The following is a 25,044-nucleotide window of genomic DNA, read 5'->3' on the forward strand; positions in this document are numbered from 1 at the left end:
CCACCGCTAGCCAAACAGCCATCATTCTGCAGGAAATGTAAATGAAGCAGGAAGCTGCATGTATGTCCTTCAATATTTTTTATTGAACTATATTTGATTTACAGTGTTGTGTTAATTTCTGCTGTACAGCAGAGTGATTCAGTTATACATATGTATACATTCTGTTTTTAATATTCTTTTCCATTATGGTTTATCATAGGATATTGAATATAGTTCCCTGTGCTATAGAGTAGGACCTTGCTGCTTATCCATTCTATATATAAAAGGAGAAGCTGTGTTTATGGATTTGTGGGAAGGTAGCACCAAATATCTTTTTCTAAAAACACCTTCAAGATCAGTGCTAAGAAAGAAAAGGTACCCTTCATTCATTCATTCAATAAATACTTATTCGCCTTGTTCTAGGTGCTGGGAACATACGAACAACAAGAATCAGACCCTCAAAGCTCCTTTTCACTTCAGTTGGCACCCTCCCGAGGAGAGTCAGACCATAACGACACACAGACCAGTCAACGAGATGATGTTTGGGTGGTGAGAAGTGTTGTCTGAGTGCAGAAAGCAACACCGTGATCTCCAAGTTTTCTGTTCTCCCAGCTAATCATAAAAATGAGACTTTAACATCATGTTGTACAACTAATAAAGCCTTTTCATGTGTATGTCACACCATCCTCCCGACAAGCTCATTGTGGGCACCCCAAGTGCTGTGATCATTTTACAGATGAAGCGACGAAGCTGGGAGAGTGGGGGACTTGGACGCAGTCACGTGTCAGATACACTGCGTGCCAGATCGTCTCATTCCACATTTACTGACACTTCCTCCAAACCTCGTCACCTCCCTACGCCTCCAAGATCGTGGGGTCCTTGAGATCTACGCTCGCCATAGTCAGGGCTTGAGAGTTAAGGATAAAGGGGAACGTATGTCAGTGGAGGAGTGTCTGCCGCCTTTCAGAGGAGAGTTTTTCCCGAGAGCAGGAAAGTTCCTGAAGTGGCCTTTGGCTTAGCTGAGGCTCTGCCTCATCTCTTCCTGACATGGTTCCTGGGAAGAGAGGAGCTGGGCTGGCTGCAGTGGGAGATGTAGGGAAGGTTGTCATTTCAATGTTGTCTGTTATCCATCCACACGGCCCCTGGGGCCCTATTTTCAGACTTGTCTGCTTGCCCAGAAAGGGGCAGGCCTAAGTTTCACAGAAATTAGAAGCACATACACTTGGCCTAAACCACAGAAATGATGAAGAAATGCATGCTGGTTCAGACCAGGGCCTTCAACACTCAGGAGCAGAGGGGGGACTTTTTTCCTCCCTGCTTAAAAGTGAAGTACTCTAATTAGAATCAGAGCTTCATAGAATATTAGAATTGCAATGAATTTCAGAGATGACCGTCCAAGCGCTTCAGTTCACAGATGAAGCACTGAGACAAAGGCACTTGGGGAGAGTCGAACGGTGATTTGGTTAGTACCAGGGCTGGGGCAGGGATGCAGCCCTGCTGACTGAGTCCAGGGCTCTTCCCTCCCCTTCAGGATGCCTTCTGCATTAGCTCCAAAAATAACGAGCTTGGGGACCGCTCAGGCAGAGAAGGGGCTCCAGGGCTAGAGGCTGATCCCATCCTCACCTGACTTTTGTATTCAGCTTCGTGAAGGCCCCTTTTGAAGCCTCTGGCAGCCCGGTCCCGTGACTGCTGCTGGGAGAGGGTGATAAATGATGATCTGTGCAGGGAACAGCATCCTGCGTTCTGCATGTGCATCTAAGCAAGAAGAGCCTCTTAGGAAGGAACTCACTCCCTGTTGCAACTATATCATACCTTTTACAAAAAGTCACTTCGAGGTCACTGTTTTTTGTCCAGTATTTCAATACATTAAATGCAATTACTTCATTGTTGATTTACCTGTCATTACAGGCATGTGTTTGAACATGATTTATTGAGTGAGTTTTGTGCCAGTTGACTTGCAGTAGATTGCACAATATTCAAAGGGGCTCATTTGCTTGGCATTACATTAGAGGCACGATGATTGCAACACAAAGCAACGTAAATGAATTCTGAGAGCCTCCATCATTCATGTTGTCACGTACTGAATCCTATTATTATTTATTACCATAATTGTACTGTGTTTCCTGGGGCGATAAATTAGGACTGATGGGCCCCACTGACAGTCAAGGGCTGGACTCGCTCTATATAATTTAATAGGGATACTGTAGGGTCTGTGTGTTTGGAGGAGATTTTGGTAATGGTAAAAAAAAAATGAAAGGGAATTTTTTTTTTTTTTTTGCAAAAGGTACAAAAACCTTCCAAGGTTTTTTTTTTTTTTTTCTCCTTTAATGCTTTGGCTGCATTTGAAGGCCTTGACACAAGCTGAACTATAAGAAAGAAAAGTTCTGCCTTTCAGCACAAGATGGTTAAAGCTCATTGCCTCATGCCAGTCTTTTCCATATCAGATGCTGACAGGTGGTGTTCACACCCTCTCACACCAACAGGGCATCCTCCTGCGTAGGGAATGTAGACTTGGCTGAGAATCCAATGGTCAGTGTGATGGGGGCAGCGTATCGACACATTCACCTACTTAAGGCTGATGGACCCTGGGTATCTGATCTAACACGGCAATGCTTCTGGAGAAACTGAAGGGTATGTTTTTCCTAGAACAACAGAGAAGGAGCAACACAGATGATAGACACAAATTTGCTTTACAAGATGTTAATGTGCTGTGCAAATGCCAGCAGAAGGTATTATTAAAAATCAAACAAGGCAAATGCCGGAAGAGAGCTTAGAGGTGATCAGATTCAACCATCTCACTTACAGATGAGAAAACTGAGGCTCAGGAAGAACAGTCACTAGAAATACCCTGCTAACCCCAAGTCATATGAGAACATAATCAACTAGCCTTGTGTTGTAGTGAAGTCCAAGGAGTTCTGATGAGGTGTAGAATCGGACATTACCAAAGGGCGTGGTCAAGGGAAGAGCCCAAAGAATCTTAACCCTCCTGCTTTGTCTAAGTAGAAAGGAGTATGACTGCAGATAAGGCCAGGAAGTAGTTGTGAGTCAGTGTTAGCCAAGGATATCTTAGAATCCCCGTTTAGCCTAAATCCTGTTGGCTCAATTTTACTTCAGAAAATAATCAGTCTGTCTTTGACCCCTGAACCAGAGGTCAGGGATTTCATCAGCTCCTGGAAAGAAACTTTTTGATAGTCTATGTTAGTCTTTGGTCCCCAGTCTTTATCTATTTCGATCATAAATATCCTGTTTGGGAGCTCAGTGTTATGTAAAAAAGGGGATCCTGAGGAATGAAACTAGGAAAGAAGCTGAATTCCGTTCAGGGAGTTAGGATAGAATTGCAACCAGCCTGCTATACCTAATCTCCCCAGTAGAGACCCCACGGAAGGAGTTGTATTTTCAATTACCCAGGAGCTTAAAGGAAAGATTTCATCCCACTTGTCTGAATTCAGCTGTGTTTATATGTGGCCCTGAGCGGTTTTATTCAGATTGATCCAGACAGTGCCATAGAATCGACGCAGGGCCACCTGGTCGATCCGATTCAGTTGTTAAAACAAGGGAACTCATCGGACCACTTCCTAAAGATCAGATCCGATCCTCTGTGTGTATTTTGTACCTATCCCCCGGGCAACTGGCGTGAGAATCAGAAATCAACCCAAATAAGCCCACCCCACAGATTAGGCGCCAAAGAACACCTCTACGCTCGGCCAGGTGTACACATGATCCAGACAGCACCCTGCGCACCCCGTGGGCTGGAAATGACAGGGGGCCCTGGCATTCTCGCATCTCAAAGCAGGTGTCAGTCTTCTGTTTCACAGGCTTAAGGAGCAGTTTACAGCAGCAGCAGTCAAGAAAAAGGAGGCAGGAAATAGTAGCAGAGGGAAAGGACTTATTACCGCCCTCCCAACGGATGCTGGATTTCTGGAGGGATCCCCAACATAGAGTGCGCCCCGTCATTTCTTTCTGGATGACCTCAGGGATTCTGAGTTATCTCCGTCAAAGGAAAAGCTGTGTCTACCGTCACCACGTGCTGACCTCATGATCCAAGTCTTTCATCAGCAAGGGGCGGGGGGCGGTACTCACACCATTACCAAAAGGAGTCTCAAACTTGATATTTAGTCTCTGATTCATGCTTTTCCAGAGACCTTGGCTGGGGGCCTAAGCGGATACCATGTCTCCATCAAAAATTCGCTCTTGGGCTTCCCTGGTGGCGCAGTGGTTGGGAGTCCGACTTCCAATGCAGGGGACACGGGTTCGTGCCCCAGTCCGGGAAGATCCCACAGGCCGTGGAGCGGCTGGGCCCGTGAGCCATGGCCACTGAGCCTGCGTGTCCAAAGCCTGTGCTCCGCAGCGGGAGAGGCCGCGACAGTGAGAGGCCTGCAAAAAAAAAAAAAAAAAAATCGCTCTTGCTGGTGTCCTGTCTTTTGCAGGACTGTGGAATAACTAAGTGCATTTATCTATTTATATCATGGTTGTGGCCATATCAGTCCATTAGAATAAAATCACCACCACCAAAACAGGGACTGGGTAACAGCACTATTAGGATAAAAGGCCTCAAATGATAAAACACTAATATGGATTATAATGTGGACATTAAAACCGAAAATAGCATACACTCATGAGATACTGTATACAGAGTAGATTTTTGTGTGACCAAAGGCAGAAGCTCTGGCCAGCCCAGGGCCCAGGTCCATGATGTGCAGGAGCCCTTCACCCTGTCTTCTGGCAGATTTACTGGCCTAGTGTGAGTAAATCCCCAGGCCAGGAAGGGTAACAAAGTAAGAGGAGAATCGTGATTTGGGGTAGATATACTTACGTTTAAGTTAAGGAGGTAAATATGGCAACGTGGAAGATATTGGGCCAAATGCACACCTAATAGTCAGTGGCCTGAGCCCATTGCCATGTGAGCTATTCATGTGCTAGACCAGGACCAATTTACACCAAACTTACCTCTTAAATATCTTCTTTCTTTGATGGTTTGCAAGGACAAAATTGAAGATAATTAAAATAAATTTACATTAAAACCAAGTAACATTTGTTGTGTTTAGAAATATTCTTAGCTCTCATTTCTTCCTTCCTCAATCCTTTTTTACACACACAGAGAGAGAGAGAGAGAGAGAAAGACAAAGAGAGAGAGAGAGAGAGAAAGCCCTACTCGTGCTTGCACACATCTTTATTTAAATCAAGCCAATGGAGCCCAGTGGATCTCAGGTGTGTTTTCCCCCAGGTACTAAAGATGCAAAGTAAACTGATATGCTTCAGGCAGTAGGACACAGTGGGAACCTGAATGTGTGGACTTCCTCCTGGAAATTCCTACCTCAAAGCTGAGGAGCTCCTCTTGCACCACCTGAGCTGGGTCCTTTCTTCTTATTCCTCTAAGAGATATTCTTCTAAGTTTTGTGCAGTGTTTTTCATCTGAAAGACCCTGCCCACAAGCCTTGCCAGCCACTCAGAAACACCTCTTAACAAGAGAGGATGACATGTCTCCTTGCTCCTGGGTCCTTGCAAAGCAAGTTAACTGCAATGAGTCCAGGCATATTTTTTGAGGTCAGAATGTGCTGAGTCCAGAGACTGGCTGATGAGGAAACACTGGTCGGCAGAAAGCATTTTAGGGCCTTTCCTTTCCTAAGAGAAAGCTCTGATGCCCTTGTCCCCGGGGTGGAGCTCTTGGGCTAAGAAGGAGAGCTTGCGCTGTGCTAAAAACCAGCTTGGGGCTTCCCTGGTGGCGCAGTGGTTGAGAGTCCACCTGCCAATGCAGGGGACACGGGTTCGTGCCCCGGTCCGGGAAGATCCCACATGCCGTGGAGCGGCTGGGCCTGTGAGCCATGGCCGCTGAGCCTGTGCTTGTTAAGGGGAGAGGCCACAACAGTGAGAGGCCCGCGTACCGCAAAAAAAAAAACCAAAATCCCAGCTTGGTTTAAAATCCTGATTCTGCCATCTGCCAGCCGGGTGACTGTGCAGGTCACGAGACCTCTGCATGCCCCTTTAACAGCGTGGTGATGAATGCAAACTCCTGTCTTGTAGGTCCGTGATGTCATCCCTAGCAGGAGCGGAGGAAGCCTGGACAACAGAACTTTGCAAACCTTGAGGTCTGCAGCTCAGTGAGACGGTGAGAGCACTGGACTCCCAAAGAGCCTCCACTGTGGGTCAGTAGAAGAACTGAAGAGTTTTGACCGAGGACATTTTGATGCTCCAGGACAACTCCACCTGTGATGATGGAAATGTCCCATATCTGTCCTCTCTTACATAGAAGCCACGGGCCCCTAGCACCCAAATGTGGCTAGTGCAATTTGGGAACTGAGTTTTAATTTGATTCGATGTTCACTTCTTGAAATTTAAATACTCACAGATGGCTACTGTCTGGGACAACACAGTTCTAGAACAGTGGTTCTCAACTCAGGCTGCACATCTGAATCCTCCAGAAGCTTTAAAAAGTCTTGAAGCCCTGACCTCATACCATTTAAATCCCAGCATGAGAAGTAAGAGTTCCCTAGGTGATTGTAATGTGTAGCCAAGGTTGGGGCCCGCTGCTCAGGAACGGGCCGGGATTTTGTTGCGTAGGTGCTTGTGTCAATCATGGCTCTTGCCTTGCTAAACAGGAGAGTGATGGAGACCAGCTTGCTCTGGGATGTAGCCACTTGGATTTTTCTCTGTTGAGGACTTCGGTAAGTTTGCTCTTGGAACAAATTCTAGATGCCTCCAATCAGGACAGGCTAATTGGTCTTGTTTTTTCATGGTCCTGGGCATGTGTCTCCCCTGGCTGATAGGATTGGAGAGCGTCCCTGGGTGGGAGGGATGGTTTGGGGGAGGGGTGGGAGGAAGGGACGTGGACCAAGCATGCTACAAGGATAATGAGAGGCTTCCTCTCCAAGTTCTGAATAACCTTCCCTCTTCCAGTTCCCATTACACTTTCCCAAAGGGAAGTTTCATTTCATACCAGTGGTAGGAGGTCTTTAGTAGAAGGACACAGGGGGTTCCTACCTCCTTGTACAGAAAAGTATCATTGATAACTTGAAACCCAATTAGACCAGGAGGGAAACACTTTGTTGGGACTGAAGGAACCAGAATCAGGTTTTAATGAAAAACACATTTTATTTCTAAAGTAACTGGTCTTATGCTCATTCCAGAGAAAGTCCTCAGGGCTCAGAGAAGAGGAATGTAATAAAATGATAACAAGGGCATCCTGGCCCCTCACAAAAGCACCGTCCCTGTAAGTGGTTACTTCAAGGGCTTCTCCTGCTGCTTCCCCAGTCCTTGCTGGGGGTGACTGGTGGACCTTATTCTTATTTGAAGTCAATGCAGGTGAAGGCAGCCCCCTCAAAAGCTGGGAGGGAGTCTGCTGAGACAGACAGGCTCTAGAAATGGAAAGAGAGAGCAGAAGAGGTGTAATCAGATGGTCTTCACAGCCCATTAGACCGTGCCTGAGCCGGGAGACCTCCCTCCCCGCCGCCGCCCCTCAGCCCAGTTCCAACATCTCACCACCCAACTGTGGAGAGGAGGCAAGGAAGGGTGAAACAAGCCTTCAAGGAAGGAGAAGCTCTCATCTGAAGACCTAGAAAGGCTCAGAACTTCCAGTTCTGGATTTCTTGTTAATGGACTCTTCTTAGACTTGACACGGCTTCACCCTGTTTTCGCCACATGAGCCACTTGGCTCTACTGGAGGGAAAGAATCCCTAAAGAACACACAAGTGTCAACAGCTGTTGATGGTTTCCCTTTCCATCTTGACCCCGAGGCCCTTGGTACCATTGCCCAGTACTGCTCACAGCCTCCTTTCTGATGGAAGGGAATTCCCTCCACCCAGGACTCTGACCACTGCCTGTCTTCAGCACATACTAAGTAAAAAACCTGTTATAGGTAGTATCTCATTTAATTCTCAAAATTATCTCCATTTTGTTATCTATGTGTAACAGAAAGGATAAGTGACTTATCCAAATCCCATATCTGTTTTCTGTTTTTTAACATCTTTATTGGAGTATAATTGCTTTACAGTGGTGTGTTAGTTTCTGCTTTATAAAAAAGTGAATCAGCTATACATATACATATATCCCCATATCTCCTCCCTCTTACGTCTCCCTCCCACCCTCCCTATCCCACCCCTCTAGGTGGTCACAAAGCACCAAGCTGATCTCCCTGTGCTATGCGGCTGCTTCCCACTAGGTATCTATTTGACATTTGGTAGTGTATATATGTCAGTGCTACTCTCTCACTTTGTCCCAGCTTACCCTTCCCCCTCCCCATGTCCTCAAGTCCATTCTCTAGTAAGCCTGCGTCTTTTTTCCCATCCTGCCCCTAGGTTCTTCTTTTTTTTAGATTCCATATATATGTGTTAGCATATGGTATTTGTTTTTCTCTTTCTGACTTACTTCACTCTGTATGACAGACTCTAAGTCCATCCACCTCACTACAAATGACTCAATTTCATTTATTTTTATGGCTGAGTAATATTCCATTGTATATATGTGCCACATCTTCTTTATCCATTCATCTGTTGATGGACACTTAGGTTGCTTCCATGTCCTGGCTATTGTAAATAGAGCTGCAATGAACATTTTGGTACATGACTCTTTTTGAATTATGGTTTTCTCAGGGTATATGCCCAGTAGTGGGATTACTGAGTCATATGGTAGTTCTATTTGTAGTTTTTTAAGGAACCTCCATACTGTTCTCCATAGTGGCTGTATCAATTTACATTCCCACCAACAGTGCAAGAAGGTTCCCTTTTCTCCACACCCTCTCCAGCATTTATTGTTTGTAGATTTTTTGATGATGCCCATTCTGACCGGTGTGAGATGATATCTCATTGTAGTTTTGATTTGCATTTCTCTAATGATTAGTGATGTTGAGCATCCTTTCACGTGTTTGTTGGCAATCTGTATATCTTCTTTGGAGAAATGTCTGTTTAGGTATTCTTCCCATTTTTAGATTGGGTTGTTTGTTTTTTTGATATTGAGCTGCATGAGCTGCTTAGAATTTGAACCTGTGCTCCTAACCTCGGCACTATTAAGTGAGGAATAGGCTGGAGCTCCCCCTCGTGGTCATCGCGCAAAACCAACAGTTCCTGCCTTAATTGGTTTCCTGCCTAATTGTCATTCCTCTTCCATTATGTATCTCTTCTTTCCAAACCCTGGCCATTAAAGTGATAGTCTTAAATCCCAAATTTCATCCTTCTTTCACCCTAGCCCATACTTCTATCTCTTTCCAAAGAGCCCTAAACTCTCGTCTGATATCTGACTTGAAACTATGCACCCTATCCCTTGGGACTCTGTATATTAAAAACAAACAACAAAAAAACCTCACAGATCTCCCCCAAAATTTTTTGTTCATCATTCCATTTCCTAGCATTAAGCAACCTCTGGCTTTCCTCTGAAGACTCCATTTATCTTGTACCCATCTCTAGCGTATCCTTCTCTCCTTCCTTTTCCTGAACTGAACAGAAGGTGGGTTGGCAAGCCTGTGCTTCCCGCCACTGCCCCCAACCATCCTTTCGTGACCTTTATCCAACGACCTTGCCAAGTTGAGATTCACACACCAGAATCTGTAACACTTTCTTTCCTTAACCTGGCTCACAGGCTTCCTTTTCTTGCTCAAATCCGAGGGATTCCAACATGAAAACCCATCATCCTCCCAACTCTACTCAGGCACAATTCAAGTTCCACATCCTCGGGAGCTCGCTCTCACCTCCGCGGAGCTGCTCAGCTGGGTGACAGTAAAGATCGCCGTGGGCAGCTTGGCATTAAGTTCTCTGAAGCTAATGGGACTAGGTTTGAATTCTGGGCCTGTCACTTGTCTGCCTGGGAGCAAATCTACAGCCATCTGCAGCTTTAATATATTCATCTGTGAAATGGGATAATAATAATACCTTACTGACCGGGGTGTTACAGAGGTTTAATGAGACAGTACACAGAAATTGCCTAGCATATTATCTGACACTTTAACACCACAATCAATGTTAGCTGGAATTATTATTATTATTATCATCATCACTGAGAATTCCTTCACTACTTAGATCTTGAACTCGTAACATTTTCCAAGACCATAAGCTCCTCCCTGCTTTTACCTTTCTGACCCCTTCATTTCATTAAAGCAACTCTTAATTCTCGTTGGGCTCTTGCCCATCATTCATTACTCATTGGGTTCCTATTGCATTCTGGGTAGTACTTCTCACAAACACCCTCCCCTCTCAGACCCCCAGCCCCTTCTCAGCCTCTTTCCCTCTCAGTGGATTGCCTTTCCTTTCACTCTCCTGAAGACAAGTCTCCCCTACCTGAGTTCCTTCAAGTTCTCGCCTCTATGCTCAGCACCTCTGCTTCTTCTGTGTTGTTTTATTCACCATCTCTTTCTTCATTCTTCTCACAGGCAGGGAGGTCTGCCCTTTTTCCTCATTCCAGCGAGTCTCTCTACCTGTGCTCTTAACTCCATCCTTTCCTACCATCTCTAAGCCTGTGATCCCACAAGTCTTCCCAGCGCAGTCGTCATGCTACTCAGCCAAGCTTGATGAGAATTTCTCCTCTGTAGCTTCCAGAGATCTGCCCAATTCTGTCTCCTCCCTTAATTCCTCTCCCCCTCCTCCTTTAAAAGATTCATTTGGTATCTCCTCCTCTTCTTTTCACCCCATCCTTGTGAGCTATTCGTTAGGCTCTGCCTGTTGACTTTTACTTTCTGTGCTCTCCTCTCCCTCTAGGTGGTCTAATTCTCCTTGCATATCCATGTCGTTCACAGCCATGTCTAGCTCCAGGCTGAAGATCAGGTGCACATCTCCAGTTATCTGTTGGGCACAAACTTCATGTGTCCAGTTACCATCTGACCTGAGCATCATCTGTGTTGAGTCCTCATATCCCAAGCACCAGCCCACCTTCCTCCAACTCCCTTCTTTCTTCCATATTTCTACTCATGGTACCACTCTTCTCCCTTTTTCATAGACTCAAAACTTCAGAGTCAATGTCGAAATTTCTTTTTCCTATAATCACTGCATCTAATCAGTTATCATTTTCCTTAGAGTCTCTACCCAGGATGTCTTTCATCTCTTTCTCCTTCTTTACACTTCCACTGCCTCTAATTTGATTCAGGGTCTCATCTTCTTGGACTGTCATAATACCTGCCTATGTCATCACTTCCAGATTCTTTTCCTTCCAACACATCCTATCTTTATACTATTGTTTGTACGTTACTTTCTAAAGTCAACTGTGTTCATGACTCAATTCATTAATTCAATCATTCACTCAATCATTTGTTCAATTCTAAAATTGATTGAGTTCTTTCTTTGCACAAAGCCTTACAGATAGATAAAATAAGATACTGTGTTTTTATATAGAGTTATTAGATAGTAGCTAAAATGTACACATTTAAAATGTCAGTGGTCCAACGTGGTAGAGTCACAGTTTCATGCAGATATGAGGCAGGAGGAAGGGTGGGCTGTTTCACACATACCTTTGATGTCCAGCTCTTCCATCCAGCGGCTCCATCATCTTTTAGAGAGAGCTCTGGAGACCTCTCCCGGATCCTCTGTACTTGGTCAGCAGAAAAGGGAGCACATGAAACGGTGCAGGAGACGGCTCAGAGGCCAGGCTTGGAAGTGGTACACATCGCTTCTATCCACATTTCTATCTGCATTTCACAGACAGAGCTGCGTGGGGCTGGGTAACGTAGTCTATTGATACTTGCTAAAAGAAAAAAAGAAGCAGAGATATAGGTGAGGCCGAGCAGCTCTGACACTGAGAGCGTATACAGTTTTGTAAGGACAGTCAAATAAACTGACAATCGAAATATAATGCACCCATTACCCACTGATTTAATAGCAGGTTTGAGCTTGAGTTTCAAGAAATTCCCAACTTTAGCCCCAAGAGAACTTACCCAGTTTAACTTCCTTAGAAATCCCTTGTGTTCTAAATGCAACTGTTTGCTCCTAAAGCCCACATGGGCTTCTTTTCCCCTCTGGGTCTATGAATTTCCCTAAGATTTTTCTTCTGTGCCATCACACTTTCACCTGACAAAGTCCCACCATTCCTTCAAGACCCATTTCAAATGCAACCGTGAAGTCTTCCCTGACTTCCTTCCCCCTTCTAAAGCATTTGCACCTCTTTGTAAGGCACATTTTTCACTTTATCTTGTATTATAATAAGGTCTTAGCTCATTACCAGACCACGTGCTTGAGAGGAAGTGTAGGCTAAAGCCACGGCTGCTTTCTGTATGTCCTGAAATATGGAGCACGATGTCTTGAACAAAACTGGAATACAAGACATAAGCTTCGTTAAACTGAATCCTTGTTTTTCATTGACATTTCTTGTCTCTCCAATCCTACCTTGAACTCGGGAAGTCTCAGACATTCCTAACAGGGTGTCTTGTATGTGACCTACGGAGGATGGTATAGGGATAGTGAGAGAGACTCAGGTTCTCGTCCTGACTCTACCACGCATTGGTTGTGGGACCACTGCACATATTTAAGCTTCAGCTTGAGCGTTTATAGAGTTGATCTAAATGACTTCCATGTTACTTTCTGGTTCTAAGAACCAGTTCCATGGCTTTCCCGCTACTCCAAGAACATCCCTAGGGCTCTAGGTTGGAAGCAAATAATTCACAGAGAGCCCAGTTAACAATTTAACTCAACAGAGAAAAATATGCTTAGTTAAGTTGAAACATCAGATTATAAAAGATAGAGAAAGAACAAAGGAGAGAGATCTTGGATAATCCGGGGAGAGAGTTGCCCTCTGGCATGGTTAGCCCCTGTAGGGTGAGGAAGCTTGCAAAGCACAGGTTCCCAGTACTGGTGGGGAAGTGGAGGCACTGCCGCCCCTGGTGTAGCCAGGAGTTCATCAGTGTGTGTTTTTCATCATCATAATAATTGGGATTTGATGGACAGGGCCCAGGACAACAAGGCCTCCTGCAATGCACTGGACAACCCCACACATCAAAGAATTATCATGTTTCACACATAATTTTCAGATGCCCCACTGGACGTATAGTTGGGTGAAAACCCTGTTTAGAATTATCTGAGCCTAAATCAGTAAACTTGGGAGTCTGTAGTCTATAAAACACTAGAACACATTTTTACCCTGTTTTAAAACTCACTGAAGTTTTCAGTAAAGCATCAGTTCTGTAAATTGACAGAAAGCAGTACTTTATTGTATTTGGAACTTCACCAAAAGTTGTTCATCGTTTTAGAAAATACATCAGTAACAGCGATGCCATTGCATTGTTTGAATCACAGTAAAATGTTCCCATATCAGTCCACATTCATGGTCAGTACCTTCTGGTGATTACCTGTAGAAGAGCAGGTATCTGAGTATTACCTGCTGTGTTCTAGTCATGCTTGAGTATTACATATTGAGACCCTCTCCTTGGATTTCCCCTTTCCATTGTTACAAGCAGGAGGTCATATGATTTTTAAAGTTATGTCTATAGGTAGGTTATATTATTTATGAATTTCGCTTTAGAATAACAAAGGGAGTTGTTTAAAATACTTACTATAAAAAGGACATTAGATATAATTGGGCTGAGATCCACTGAGGTGAAGAATCAAAGGGCTCATGAGAAGCTGACCATAGAAGATTACATTGTATTCATGTCAGGACAAAATTAGCCTTTGATTCTACTACATGGACTTGAAGAGTAGAGCTTATATGTAGTTCATCCATTTCTAATATCCTCATATCTGTTGGAATACAACCAAAAAACTCTTCTCCTAATAATTAAAATTTGCTTAATGTTCTATGTTTTACTGAACATTTGCATTTAGAATATTTCATTTGGTTCTCAAGACCACCCCATGAGGTAGAGCCAGGTCATTGTTATTTTTCTTATTATTTGCTCAGGAAATTGACATAAAGAGAGATTACATGACTTGCTGTAGGTCACCTCTCTAGGTACGTGGATAATGCTGGATCCACTGACTCAATCGCACTTTCTCGTCATGTCACTCACTCTGGAAGGATGGCATTTTACTGGTGAATGCACAGACAAGCACACTAATTCAAGCATGGATTCTGAACATCAACGGAGTTCGTGTCTTCTAGACTTTCTGTGAGAATAAAATGAGGCAATACATGTAAACATGTTTAGAACAGAGCTTGGCATAAGAAAGGTACTCAGTACTGATGTTTCTCTCCAAACTCTGCGGCCACAAGAAGGTACCCTGGTTATTCTCCTAGAGGCAGAAAAGACTGGGTCTATGCTCATGGAGACCTGGAAGCATCTTGCGCAACTTAAGAGCAGCCTCACGTAGAGATCTTCCTGCTTTGTCAGTGGTCAGGACGTCTCAATGAGGCATCCTTCCCAGGCTAGGTTTTAAAATGTTTCCCCTTGCACCACCTTTGTTAAAGCCACTCACTCATCAAAATGAACAGGTACAAGAGCTTGAGGAGAGCACAGTTAAGCACACGTTTGGATCTGTAGCTGCTCCCTACTCTACTCATAGCATCCGTGGAAAGCTTGGCAAACAGGAAGACGTCCCACCCAGCCCTGGAAGTCTCAGGGGAGGCACCGAGGCCCCAGCACATGGCTCTGGATTTCCTCCCACCCTCATCTCCCAAGCATGGGCCTAACCTGAATAAATAGAGGGGGAGGAAAACAGGAAGCAGTAAAACAGTTCAGTGGAAAGTAAACACGCAGCAAAGGCACGGGCCGTCTCTCTGCCTGTTAGGCTCTGTGGGAGGCTGAGAAAAGCAGAATCTATGAGGAAAGGCCCCTCTTGTGGTTTTGGTCTGTCTCCCATTCTGCCCACTCTTTCCCCAGCCTGTGCATGAACATACACTCACATAACCCTGCTTCCCCACTCCCTGTCCTTCCCCTGGAACAGGCCGATCCCGTGGAGGGTGTGCAAGACCTCAATACATTTATTCTAAATTAAACTGTGGGTAGAATGCTATTTATCAACACTTTTCTACATTGTTCATTTCCCTCTTTTTTAAGCTTTTTACCAATGCTGTTGAAAATGGAGTCAGTCAGTGATCCAATCATGCCCCTAAATGAATCACTGTCATACATGAAAAACTTTGGACCAGGGGTCTGGAGGTCTGGAGTGTTTTTCTAGCTCGGTCTCTGCTGCCTGTGAAGTCAGATCATTCCTCTTAGCTTCAGTTTCCTTGTTTGTAAAATGACAGAGCGGGAATAGATGATATCTAAGGAGAGAAAGCAAGACACCCTGTGTCCTAGTCTAAGGCCACGAGCATGCAGAAGCCCTGCAGCTACTATCAGATATGTGGACTTTAATGAAGTAGGCATGATATTTACTTGTGGGAACATTCCTCTATCCAAGAGATGGTCTGTGTCTGGGGCAGCCAATCGAGTGTCTCAGAGCTCCTAAAAGGCATCCATGTGAAATGAGCAACGTGAACCTTTAATTATTTTGAAAGTGTAGTTGTAGGGTCTTCTAACACTAATTGGAAAAGGGCAATGAACCACTTTGGGGTGCTAGCGTGTGGTCCTACACATAACAAAACATATATCCTGTAACATACATCTTCTTTTGCTTCTCCAGATCTTAATCATTTGAGGAAAGATTGCTTTTAATGGAGGAGAGAACTAGATAACTTCATTCTCACACTGACTTCTTACTCTGATCATGACAGTTATCCCAACACTCCTTTGCACATGAGATTTGTTGAACGTGACCTATGGGCTAAAGCGATCTACAACCTCAAGAAACATCCTGAAACCTTAGACCATCTCTGCTCTGGCACAGGGGCAAGGAGCTAGGACTCTATGGCTGAATGCCTCCTAGAAGTTGACCAGATAGTCACAGTCAAGGTCCCTGTGTCCTCACAGTGGGAGAGTGACTCCTTATGCTTTGCCATGACTCTGGACCAGTGCATTTCCATTGTTCCACTCCTGACAGATGAAACTTGACTTTACATCAAAAAAGCTCTTTCCTAGAACCCCTCTTGGGTACTAATAGGTTTTTGGCCTGAGGTTTACTGCATTATGATTTCGTGATGAAACTGGGGAAGGAGAGCTATGTTTTCAGAGGCTCTGTCAGTGCACAGCAGGTCCCCTCCAGACAAGGAGGCTACTGTGGCGTAGAAGAGAGCCTGCTGGGGCAGATCCCAGGCGGTTTGATTTAGGAGGTGCACACATCTGCCAGGCACTGCAGAACGATCGTGATGTGCCGGAGGAATCCAGGTTTCAGAAGAGAGACTGAAGCACCGGATTCGCGGACTGGCTCCATAGGAGCATGGCTGGGGTTCTCATTTCCCTCCCGGTTTTAGGATATGAGTTCCTCAGTAACTTGATGGTGATTTCAGTGTAGTCCTACCCTGCCTGGTGTTTCCAAAGTTGATTTTGACTTCATATCCTCTCATTCCATCTTTACCAACCTGCAGAGTTTCCGGGCTCAGGACCCCGGGGACCATGTTTCCTTTGAACTTTTTGCTCTTGGACTGAGGTCAAACGGACACCTTCGTGACCTTGGAAATGCAACTATTGCCAAGTCCCTGTATCACTTTGAAGTGAGTCACGATGCCATCAACATACTATCAGGATGGTCTTTGGAGCGTGGTATTATATTTGAAACAGAAGTGTATACTTACAAATTACTAACACTAGCACCCCAAAGAGGTTTGGGATGAGAGTAAGTCATCATCCTGTCCCACTCCTCATGCATCCCCTGGTCAATTAAATTACTGGAATTCATATTATTAAAAATTGCATTTCTGAAAGTGTAATTCTTTGCATATTGGCCTCCTCTCTAGAAAGAAACATGAGCCAGGGATTATACCTTTTCATTTTTCTAAAAAAAAAAAAAAAATCAATGTTCAGAAAGAGCCTGGCACATGGAATTTCTTTAAAAATTTTTATCAATGAATGAATGAAATTTATGTATGCTGATTTGAGACATGACACCAAAGAAATATATAACCTTAGCCAAATTTCTTCGTATCTATAAGCATCTAATTCTATGTCTCAAAAACAAAAGGGCTTTTACTAAATGATTTTGGAAGTTGCTTTTCACTCCAATATTCTAAGATACTTTTTCTTATTTCAAGATATCTGGGGTTCGGTTTTGTACAAATTACTATACAAGGGAAACAATAAAGTTGAAGTTATGGGCTTGTCTCAAGAAATACAATAAGTTAAGTCAATGGCGTTCCTAAGGCCCATTAAGAATTTTAACATCTTTCTCTGTGGTGGGTGATGCAAACTGCATTGTTCATTTATGCATTAATAATTCAGTGCCTAGGGCTAAAATTAGAGAGAGGGAAATATGAATACTGGCAGTGATTTTCCCCTCTGTCAAATATTAAAAATGAGTGAATGTGGTTAGGATAGGTATAAATAGTCATTAAAGGGAAATACTAGATTCACATATTACCATTTTTTTTTACTTGCCTTTAAGAAAGATCAGAAAAGAAGAGATTTTGAGTCAATTATGAAGAAAGAAGAGGTGACAAATGAAACACCTCAGAAAGAGAAGAAACACAGGAAATACAGAGGCTAGTTCTCTCAGCTATATCTCTAACCCACTGCAGTCACCACGTGAAAAGAATTTTGAGTAGAAGAAGTAAAAATGCTTTTATTGTACAAATCCTTTGTCTGAAGATAATAGAAGCCTACCTGTGGGAATTCCAATACCCTTCCAAACATTTTTTTGAAGAATCCGGAAGTTTCCAGGATTAAAATGAAGTGCAGGGTAAGGCTTGATTTGTCCAGCTACTTTTTGCACCAAGTTCCTGCTCTGGAATGAATCATGGGCCTCTACTTTCTCTCTCTCTCTCTTTTTACTTTTTCTTAATTGCAGTATAATTGACATACCCTGTTGTGTTAGTTTCAGGTGTACAGCAAAGCAATTCAGTTATACATCTATATATTTTTACTTTCAGATTATATTCCATATTCTTTTTCAGTCCCCACCTCTGCTGTCCCTTCCCTACAGCACCTTTCCTCATGTATGGACACACCTTCCTTCATCATTCATCAAACATCACGAACATTCATCAAACATCACTAAGCCAATGTGATTGTGTGTAATAGACTTGGTGATATTTGGGGTGTAATGGAGAGCTCTGCTGGATAGTACAGATGCACATGTAACGTGAAGCCATGTTTTCAGCCTTCTTGCCATAGAAAAGTTTTCAGAAATACCTTGGTCCTGCCAGTGGTTGGGACGGCTTTTACCATTGCTCTAGAACTGTCTCATTTCCTCTCCTGCTCTCCCTCTCAGGATCTCCATTCTCTTCTGAGGCATCAAAGAGAATATCGTGGAAGTTTTCTGGGTGGGATTTCCCTTAATCATTAGGCTTCTGTTACTTTTGCATAATCAGAAGAGTCCAGAGAGGCTGAGTGACCAGCATCCCCTCAATACTTTCTTTTCTAAATGGCATTTTCCTCTTGCTTAACGTATGTATATATAACCCCTTATACTTGTCTTCATAATGATGTCATTTTTTTGTCATCCGAAGTGGCCTGAGTCATATTTTGTGACTACCCAAGCATACAAATATTCCCTTTGCCTCTCCAAATTTGACCGTATAGCAGTGTCACCTGAGGAGCATTTTCTTTTCTTTTCTTTTCTTTTTGTCATAAAATATGGATATTTTATTCCAGCTCTGGGAAATGAAAAACAAAGAGGAGGAGGGAACACATCCTTCCACACACTATTCTAATTTAGCTGACATTAATTCAGAAAAGCTAAAGCAAATACATATGTGTAAATGTATACATATTTATAGATACACATACATTTTTTTCAGATTTTAGTCTCATCTGTGTTCATATATTTATTTTTATTTGTTTTATAAATACCCTTAAAAGTCACCAAATGCATCCTAATACTTCTACCTCTGTGTCTTCATCTATCATTTAATATTGTTTGGATTGTATTCAATTTGTGTTTTAATCACTTATGTGATTTGTCTAACTGTACATTCGAAGATATAAGGGAAAAACTTGGTTTAAATTATACTCTATGCATCACAGTTACCCATTACATGATTTTTTTCATCATTATTTGCAACTTCACACATCTTGTAGTTCTCTATGCAGGCTATTTCAGCTTCTAGTGCTGTACATATCTACATCTCTGGACGGAACGGCCCGTGATCCATGAGCTTGGGGTCAGGCATAAACTGTGTAGCACCTGAGGTGGATTCTGGTTTGGTCTGTTTCAGAGCTGAGTTCTGTTGGCAAGGCACAAAGGCTGTGAGTTGTTTTTGCAGGTACTTCTATTTCATCAGAGCTTCCTAGCTTAGTTTTTTCTTTTGGTTCAGGAAATGACTCCTTTTTGTTGTTTTTTGTCCACAATGATTGAACTGCTTCACAAATTTGCTGGCTTATAGCACATGCCTTTTTCCCAGTTACCTTTGCAATCATTACTGATTGAACAGGGTAGAGAACAGTTGCTCCTAAAGTGGCCAGTCCCAGTGGATAAGCAAGTCTCTTAAACCTAGAACCTTTTCTCGCTGAAATGAAGGCTGCCAATCCTGAAACTGTAATCACTCCAATTTTCGGAAGAAAGTCTCGAAGTGGATTCTTCAAATAGACATATGCATCTTTTCCAAATTGTACTGTATCCATTATCCCATTTTTCACAAAGGCATAAACACCCTTGCACCAGCCAATATAATGACCAGTTGTGCTGCGGATGGATGCAAAGCCCATTTGTAAGTCACCGGGCTGTTCTTCAACATATTTAGACTGGAGAGGTGGCGCAGTATATATGGGGAGCTGCTTTGGTTTCACTAGCTGCTCCTTGGACTCCTCTTCTTTGGCCACACGCACTCTTACAGATGCACATATCAGACCTGCTGGCATGGTTGTCTCCTTTCCCATCCTAACAGCCGCCATAGCTTTGGCCCTCTCTGGCCAGGTATTTGCATGGAGAGTGTCTTGAGGAGCATTTTAAAAATGCATTATTTTGGGTACCATTTTAAGCCTAATAAGAAGGATTTGGGGAGGGGGGTTGATTGAGTTCAGAGCCCGTGAGTCTGAAATTTTCAAACTCTTCACACATTATGCTTGGGTAGCTGGTCTCAGGACCGGCCATTCAGAGCTGCTCCCAGAAAGCACGATGGTCCGCTGTGGTCAGTCCAGTTTCCTCTGTTCTTTCACTCTTTCCCTTCGCCCATATGTATCCTGCCTCCTCTCTCCCTTCTGCTTTTTTTCTCTCTTTCCCTTTTCATCCATCAGATATGAAGTTCCCAATATGTGCCTGGTATGTGGCCTCATACCCTCGCTGCTCTGCCCTGTTGTGTTAGAGTCACCCCACTTTTCAGTCTTCCTTTGCCTCTACCCAGTCCCAAACACCCCAAGTTCTGAGAAAGCAGCCTCACCTTCAGAAGCATCTGTCACATAAGTCATCATCCCCCATCTCATATCCAGATATTCCAGGAGCATTTGAGCCATCTTTCTATAGTGGCTATGATATTGCTTTGGAAATAATAAGACGTGAGTCCTGTGTCTCATTTGATGGTGACCATTATCATTTGCACTGGATCTGCTCTTCAGTTCTGTCTTCTTTAAAATCATTTATAGCTGAAAATGTCTTACTGGCCCAATGAGGCTGACGGCACCATTTATAATAATTTCTAGATAAGAGACAATGAGGAAGATTCATCTCATAGGAAACCAGCTTAGCACCTCCCTGGACAGTCCCAGGCCCAGGAGGAGGACACTCTGCTCAATTTCTCTCTCACTTCCTTTTTTTTAATTTTAATGCAATGAAAGCCAGACCATTTAGGAATTATTCTAATCCCAGTTTCAAGTCCCATCCTTTTCTCCAGTCATGCACGTATTTAGATTTTTATTCCTTCATTAACACGGGGAAAATGCAGACCATTATGACAGTTAGCAGACGTAATTTTAGACAAATACAACTTATTATCAAATCAGCCTGCAATAAGTATTTGATGAACAGGGCTCTTCAATATAACTTCCAACACTAATTTAACGAGAAGTAGCAAATGAATTTTTTTTATTCTGATATCTCCCATGAGACAAATGATACTTTGCAGGCCTATTTTTAACAAATGAATTATTGACTTAAACTGGCACAATTAATCACAATATAATGGGATCAGGGGATATTAGGGGCTCATTTGTCACAGCTGATGATGAGTACTGACTCTTCTGAGAAATGAAACTCTTTCATCACTCCTAGATTAACAGTTACATGCTTTCAAATTTCAATCATAAGGAACTGGCAGCATAGAATGAAAAGGAGCCAGACCGGAGGAGAAAATGGAAAAGGAGAATACAGAGTTTGTTGTTTGCAGTCAGAAATCCTACTTCTGCCAGGACTCTTCAGTGAAGATAGGAAAATGATTCATTGGAAAGGCGGTGCTAGTGATGGGCAGAGAATCAGGACGGCAATTAACATTCTTGTGATCTGGGCTTAACTCTCCTATTAAAAATCTGTGTGACTCCTGACAAACTGCTTGACTTCTCTGAACTTCCTCTTCTTCATCTGCAAGATAAATACAGCACAGTCTCTCCAAGGAACGTTCTCATGAAGATCAAACAAAATAACCTGTGTCCTCATGTTTTGGACAGTTAGAAAGCAGAGTTCCTTTCATGTGATGCTTATCATCCCTTTAGGAATTGTTTGTTTTCCATCTCCAGGACTCGTACCTACTAGATATTTTTGACTAATTGAAAAAAATATGCAGTAAAATGTGAAAGCCATATAAGGAACTCAGAAGGAGTAGGTTAGTCTGCTAACTCAACAGGCATGACAACTAGTCTCTCAAGCCCTGCTGTTATCAAAAGATGAGTCAGACGTGACTGTTGTTTTCTAGGAGTTCACAAAGATATTAGGCAGACAGACAAGGAGTCACATCATTTGGACATATGAAAAAGTAAAAAGGCAAGACAATGAAGGATTTTTTAATATATATAAAGGTATACACATAGTTAGAAAAAAAATAGTACAGAAAGGTTAAGCAACTGGTCCCTTCCCTATATGGTGACTGTACTTCCCAGTTTGTCCAATTCATTCCAGGTTTATGCTCATTTCCCCAGCATAATTGTTAATGGCATCTACTTTTGACGATTTCAGTCAAACTAATCTTAACCATTTCTTTCTTCTATTTTGTTACTGCCAATATCTAAATAATATGATTATATCTTTATCTTCTTTATTTATCATTGTTATATAGAGTCCACTGACTTCCTACCTTTCTAGAGATTGGTGTTGCTCACACCCTTCCTGATTTCCCACCCTTTCTCCCAATATAGTTAAGTAAGAATCCTAAGTTTCTTCTTCTGTCTAGTCTGCAACTTTAAACATCCAAAAGATATTCTGTAAAGAATAGTTCTCTGGGGCTTCCCTGGTGGCGCAGTGGTTGAGAGTCCGCCTGCTGATGCAGGGGACACGGGCTCGTGCCCCGGTCCGGGAAGATCCCACGTGCCACGGAGCGGCTGGGCCCGTGAGCCATGGCCGCTGAGCCTGCGCGTCTGGAGCCTGTGCTCCGCAACGGGAGAGGCCACAACCGTGAGAGGCCCGCGTACCGCAAAAAAAAAAAAAAAAGGAATGGTTTTCTGGGCTTCCCATTTTTGCAATGGTACTAATATCCCATCATTCCCTTCATTTCTACATCCTCTTCTACCTCTTAACTGGCATTTGGTATGCTTTTATTTTTATATCATCAAGGTTGATTTTTCAACCTGCTATTTACTTCTTCTTATCTGTGAATTTGCTACTCTTTTTCCTTGATTACCTTTCCCCAGTACGTCTTTCTGGGAAACTCCTCCTCACTTTTCCAAGATGCAGCTAAAATACCCATTGCTCGGTGACGTTTTCATTCAGCATTTCAGTCAAGCCAGTTATTTCAGCTTTGTGCTTCCACAGATTATAATAGATTCCACTCTACTACAATCACTGCTTTACATTGCAATGCCTCCTACTGAGTCTGAGCTCTCTGGAGAACATTTCAGTGTTCCCCAAGACAAGCAGTGTTCTTGGAAGACAGTGACCATTAGATAAAACATTTTTGTTTTTTTTTAAAAAAACATGTTTGTCTATATCAGTAAATATCAGTTCTGATTCAAAATGGTGTTTGGTTTAAGCTCCTTTTGTAGCCTCTTACTTAAATACTTCTTCCTGAAATACCAATTAACGTATAGAATAAGATTTTTAAAAACCTCATGCCACCACCAAAATTTGACACTGACAGATAACCAGTGGTAAATACTTAATAAAGGCAGGGCTGATACTGTATAGATGCTTCAGAAATAAAGATTTGAGTCCAGGCAAGGAAGTATGACTAGCTGAGGGAAAGAGAATATGGAATGAATAGAGGAAGAAAGAGTTTATAAACACTAGCTATGATAACAACCAGTTACATAAAAGAGCATCGTTTCCTCCTTACTTGGAGATACATATATATAAAATCTCCAAGTGAAATGACATGGAACATTTGTGTCCTCTTCTGGGGAGAGGGATTTCCTTAGGTTGTAGGAGGGATATGTTTGTATCTTGGGTGGAGTATTATTTTTCTATTACCTTTATTTAAAATTTAATATGGTTAAAAGATGTATACAGGGAGTCCGCATTGACAAGGGTTGGACTGTACTGGATTGTTTTATCGTCAACTTTGTTAACGTTTCCTAGAATCCCCTTCCCAGTTAGAGACAGCCACAAGAGGTACTAGTATGAGACTGGGGAAGTACAAGGTTATGGCGGCTTGGCTGTGGTGACAGACTTAGAGGAGCCAGAGGGTTCCAGCTTGTCTTTGGATCCTTCAACTCCATGTCCAGCTTTTCTCTTCAGCTGGTGTATCGTCAGACTCCAGCTTTTCTCTTCAGCTCGTCCACGGTCAGACTCCAGCTTTTCTCTTCAGCTAGTGCATCGTCAGACACTTCGCTGGGACTTACGGATATCTTCCAAGATTTCTCTCCTCCGACAGCCTCACTTTAGTGGCTGGAAGTACTTCGCTTCTCAAAGTAGCCTGTTACCGACTCCTCTGATCCTCGACATCCCCTTTCAGACATACACTCCCCGCTCCTCCCATAACTGTGTCATATCCAAGTGCATCATCCCGCAACTCATAGTTTTTCTGCTTATGTGACTGAACGTCGATTGACACAGTTATCATTGGAAGAGACAAAGAAAAGAGTTTTAGGAAGAAAGGGAGAAATTCACAGAGTTACTGCAGAAGACTGTAACACATATCTGTACTTTTTTTTTGACCAAATAGAAAAAAAAACCAAGTTATGTAAATTAATAAGGTAGTACGTGTAAATGTGTATATATTGATCTTTGTATCCTGCAGAGAATACTCTTTGTTTTCATCATTAATAAAACATTTATGAAATATTGATCTACATTATGTCTCAAAGAAAAACTTAAAAAATAATTATAAAAGGCAGACACTTGGATCAATGGATAAGCCTGAGTATTTGTAACAGATGTCACTGATGATGGTATGGTGCTGGATTAGAAACGATGTGAAAGGTAGCAATCAGTACAATTCAATACGTATTTGTTTAATATTGTGACCTTGTGAAGGTAAATGGACTTGACCCTCACTTCCAGGTACTTATAGTCTCACAGGGGGGTGGGTAGGGCATTTGAGGCAGGTTTGGTGTTGAAATTGAGCATTGTGTGTCTTGGGACTCATGTTGGAAGGTGAGGATGTTTTGTGTCAGGGAGTGATTGAAATAAGATTGTTTCTACATGAAGAAATCAGATAGTGAGAAACCTAAGAGCATTTTAATTTTATCCAATTGAAAGTGGGAGTTGCTTGTAGTTTGAGATGTTTTAGGAGGATTCACTTCATGGGCATGTAGGACAGATTGTGGTCAGGGACCAGGACTGGGGACACATTGCAATGTGGGATTCCACTAGAGAGAAGGGCTTTGTCACTTGAAAAGAAAAACTGACCTGCAAGTAGTGTTTTAAAAACTTGGGGGCTGTGTTGAGATGGGGAGGAAAAAGAAGAAGGAGTCAAAAGTGACTCTACAAATTTAAAACCTGGATGACTGCTAGACTGGGGTCAACACTGACTAGAATAGGTTATTAGTGTTTTCCATTTTCTAAAATGCATTTTCAAACTTTCAAGAAAGATAATCACTTACATACATCTAACCTCTTGCCTCTAGAATCCTGTAGAAATTACTAAGAGATAATAATGCAGCTTATT

General features: G+C 42.8%; 1 protein-coding gene across 1 annotated transcript; it reads right to left on the reverse strand.

The window, feature by feature from the left end:
- Positions 1-19,021: 19,021 nt before the first annotated feature.
- On the reverse strand, positions 19,022-19,750 carry LOC101274981 (MICOS complex subunit MIC27-like). Its single transcript, XM_033415051.1, has one exon. The coding sequence runs from the start codon at positions 19,748-19,750 to the stop codon at positions 19,022-19,024; it is 729 nt and encodes a 242-aa protein (XP_033270942.1).
- Positions 19,751-25,044: the final 5,294 nt, after the last annotated feature.

This window comes from Orcinus orca, chromosome 21, assembly GCF_937001465.1.
Source record: "Orcinus orca chromosome 21, mOrcOrc1.1, whole genome shotgun sequence".
In the NCBI taxonomy this organism is placed as follows: Eukaryota; Metazoa; Chordata; class Mammalia; order Artiodactyla; family Delphinidae; genus Orcinus; species Orcinus orca.

What these genes read in the sequence shown, in the direction of transcription:
- LOC101274981 (XM_033415051.1), bottom strand. Translation starts at nt 19,750, where the DNA reads ATGGCGGCTGTTAGGATGGGAAAGGAGACAACCATGCCAGCAGGTCTG.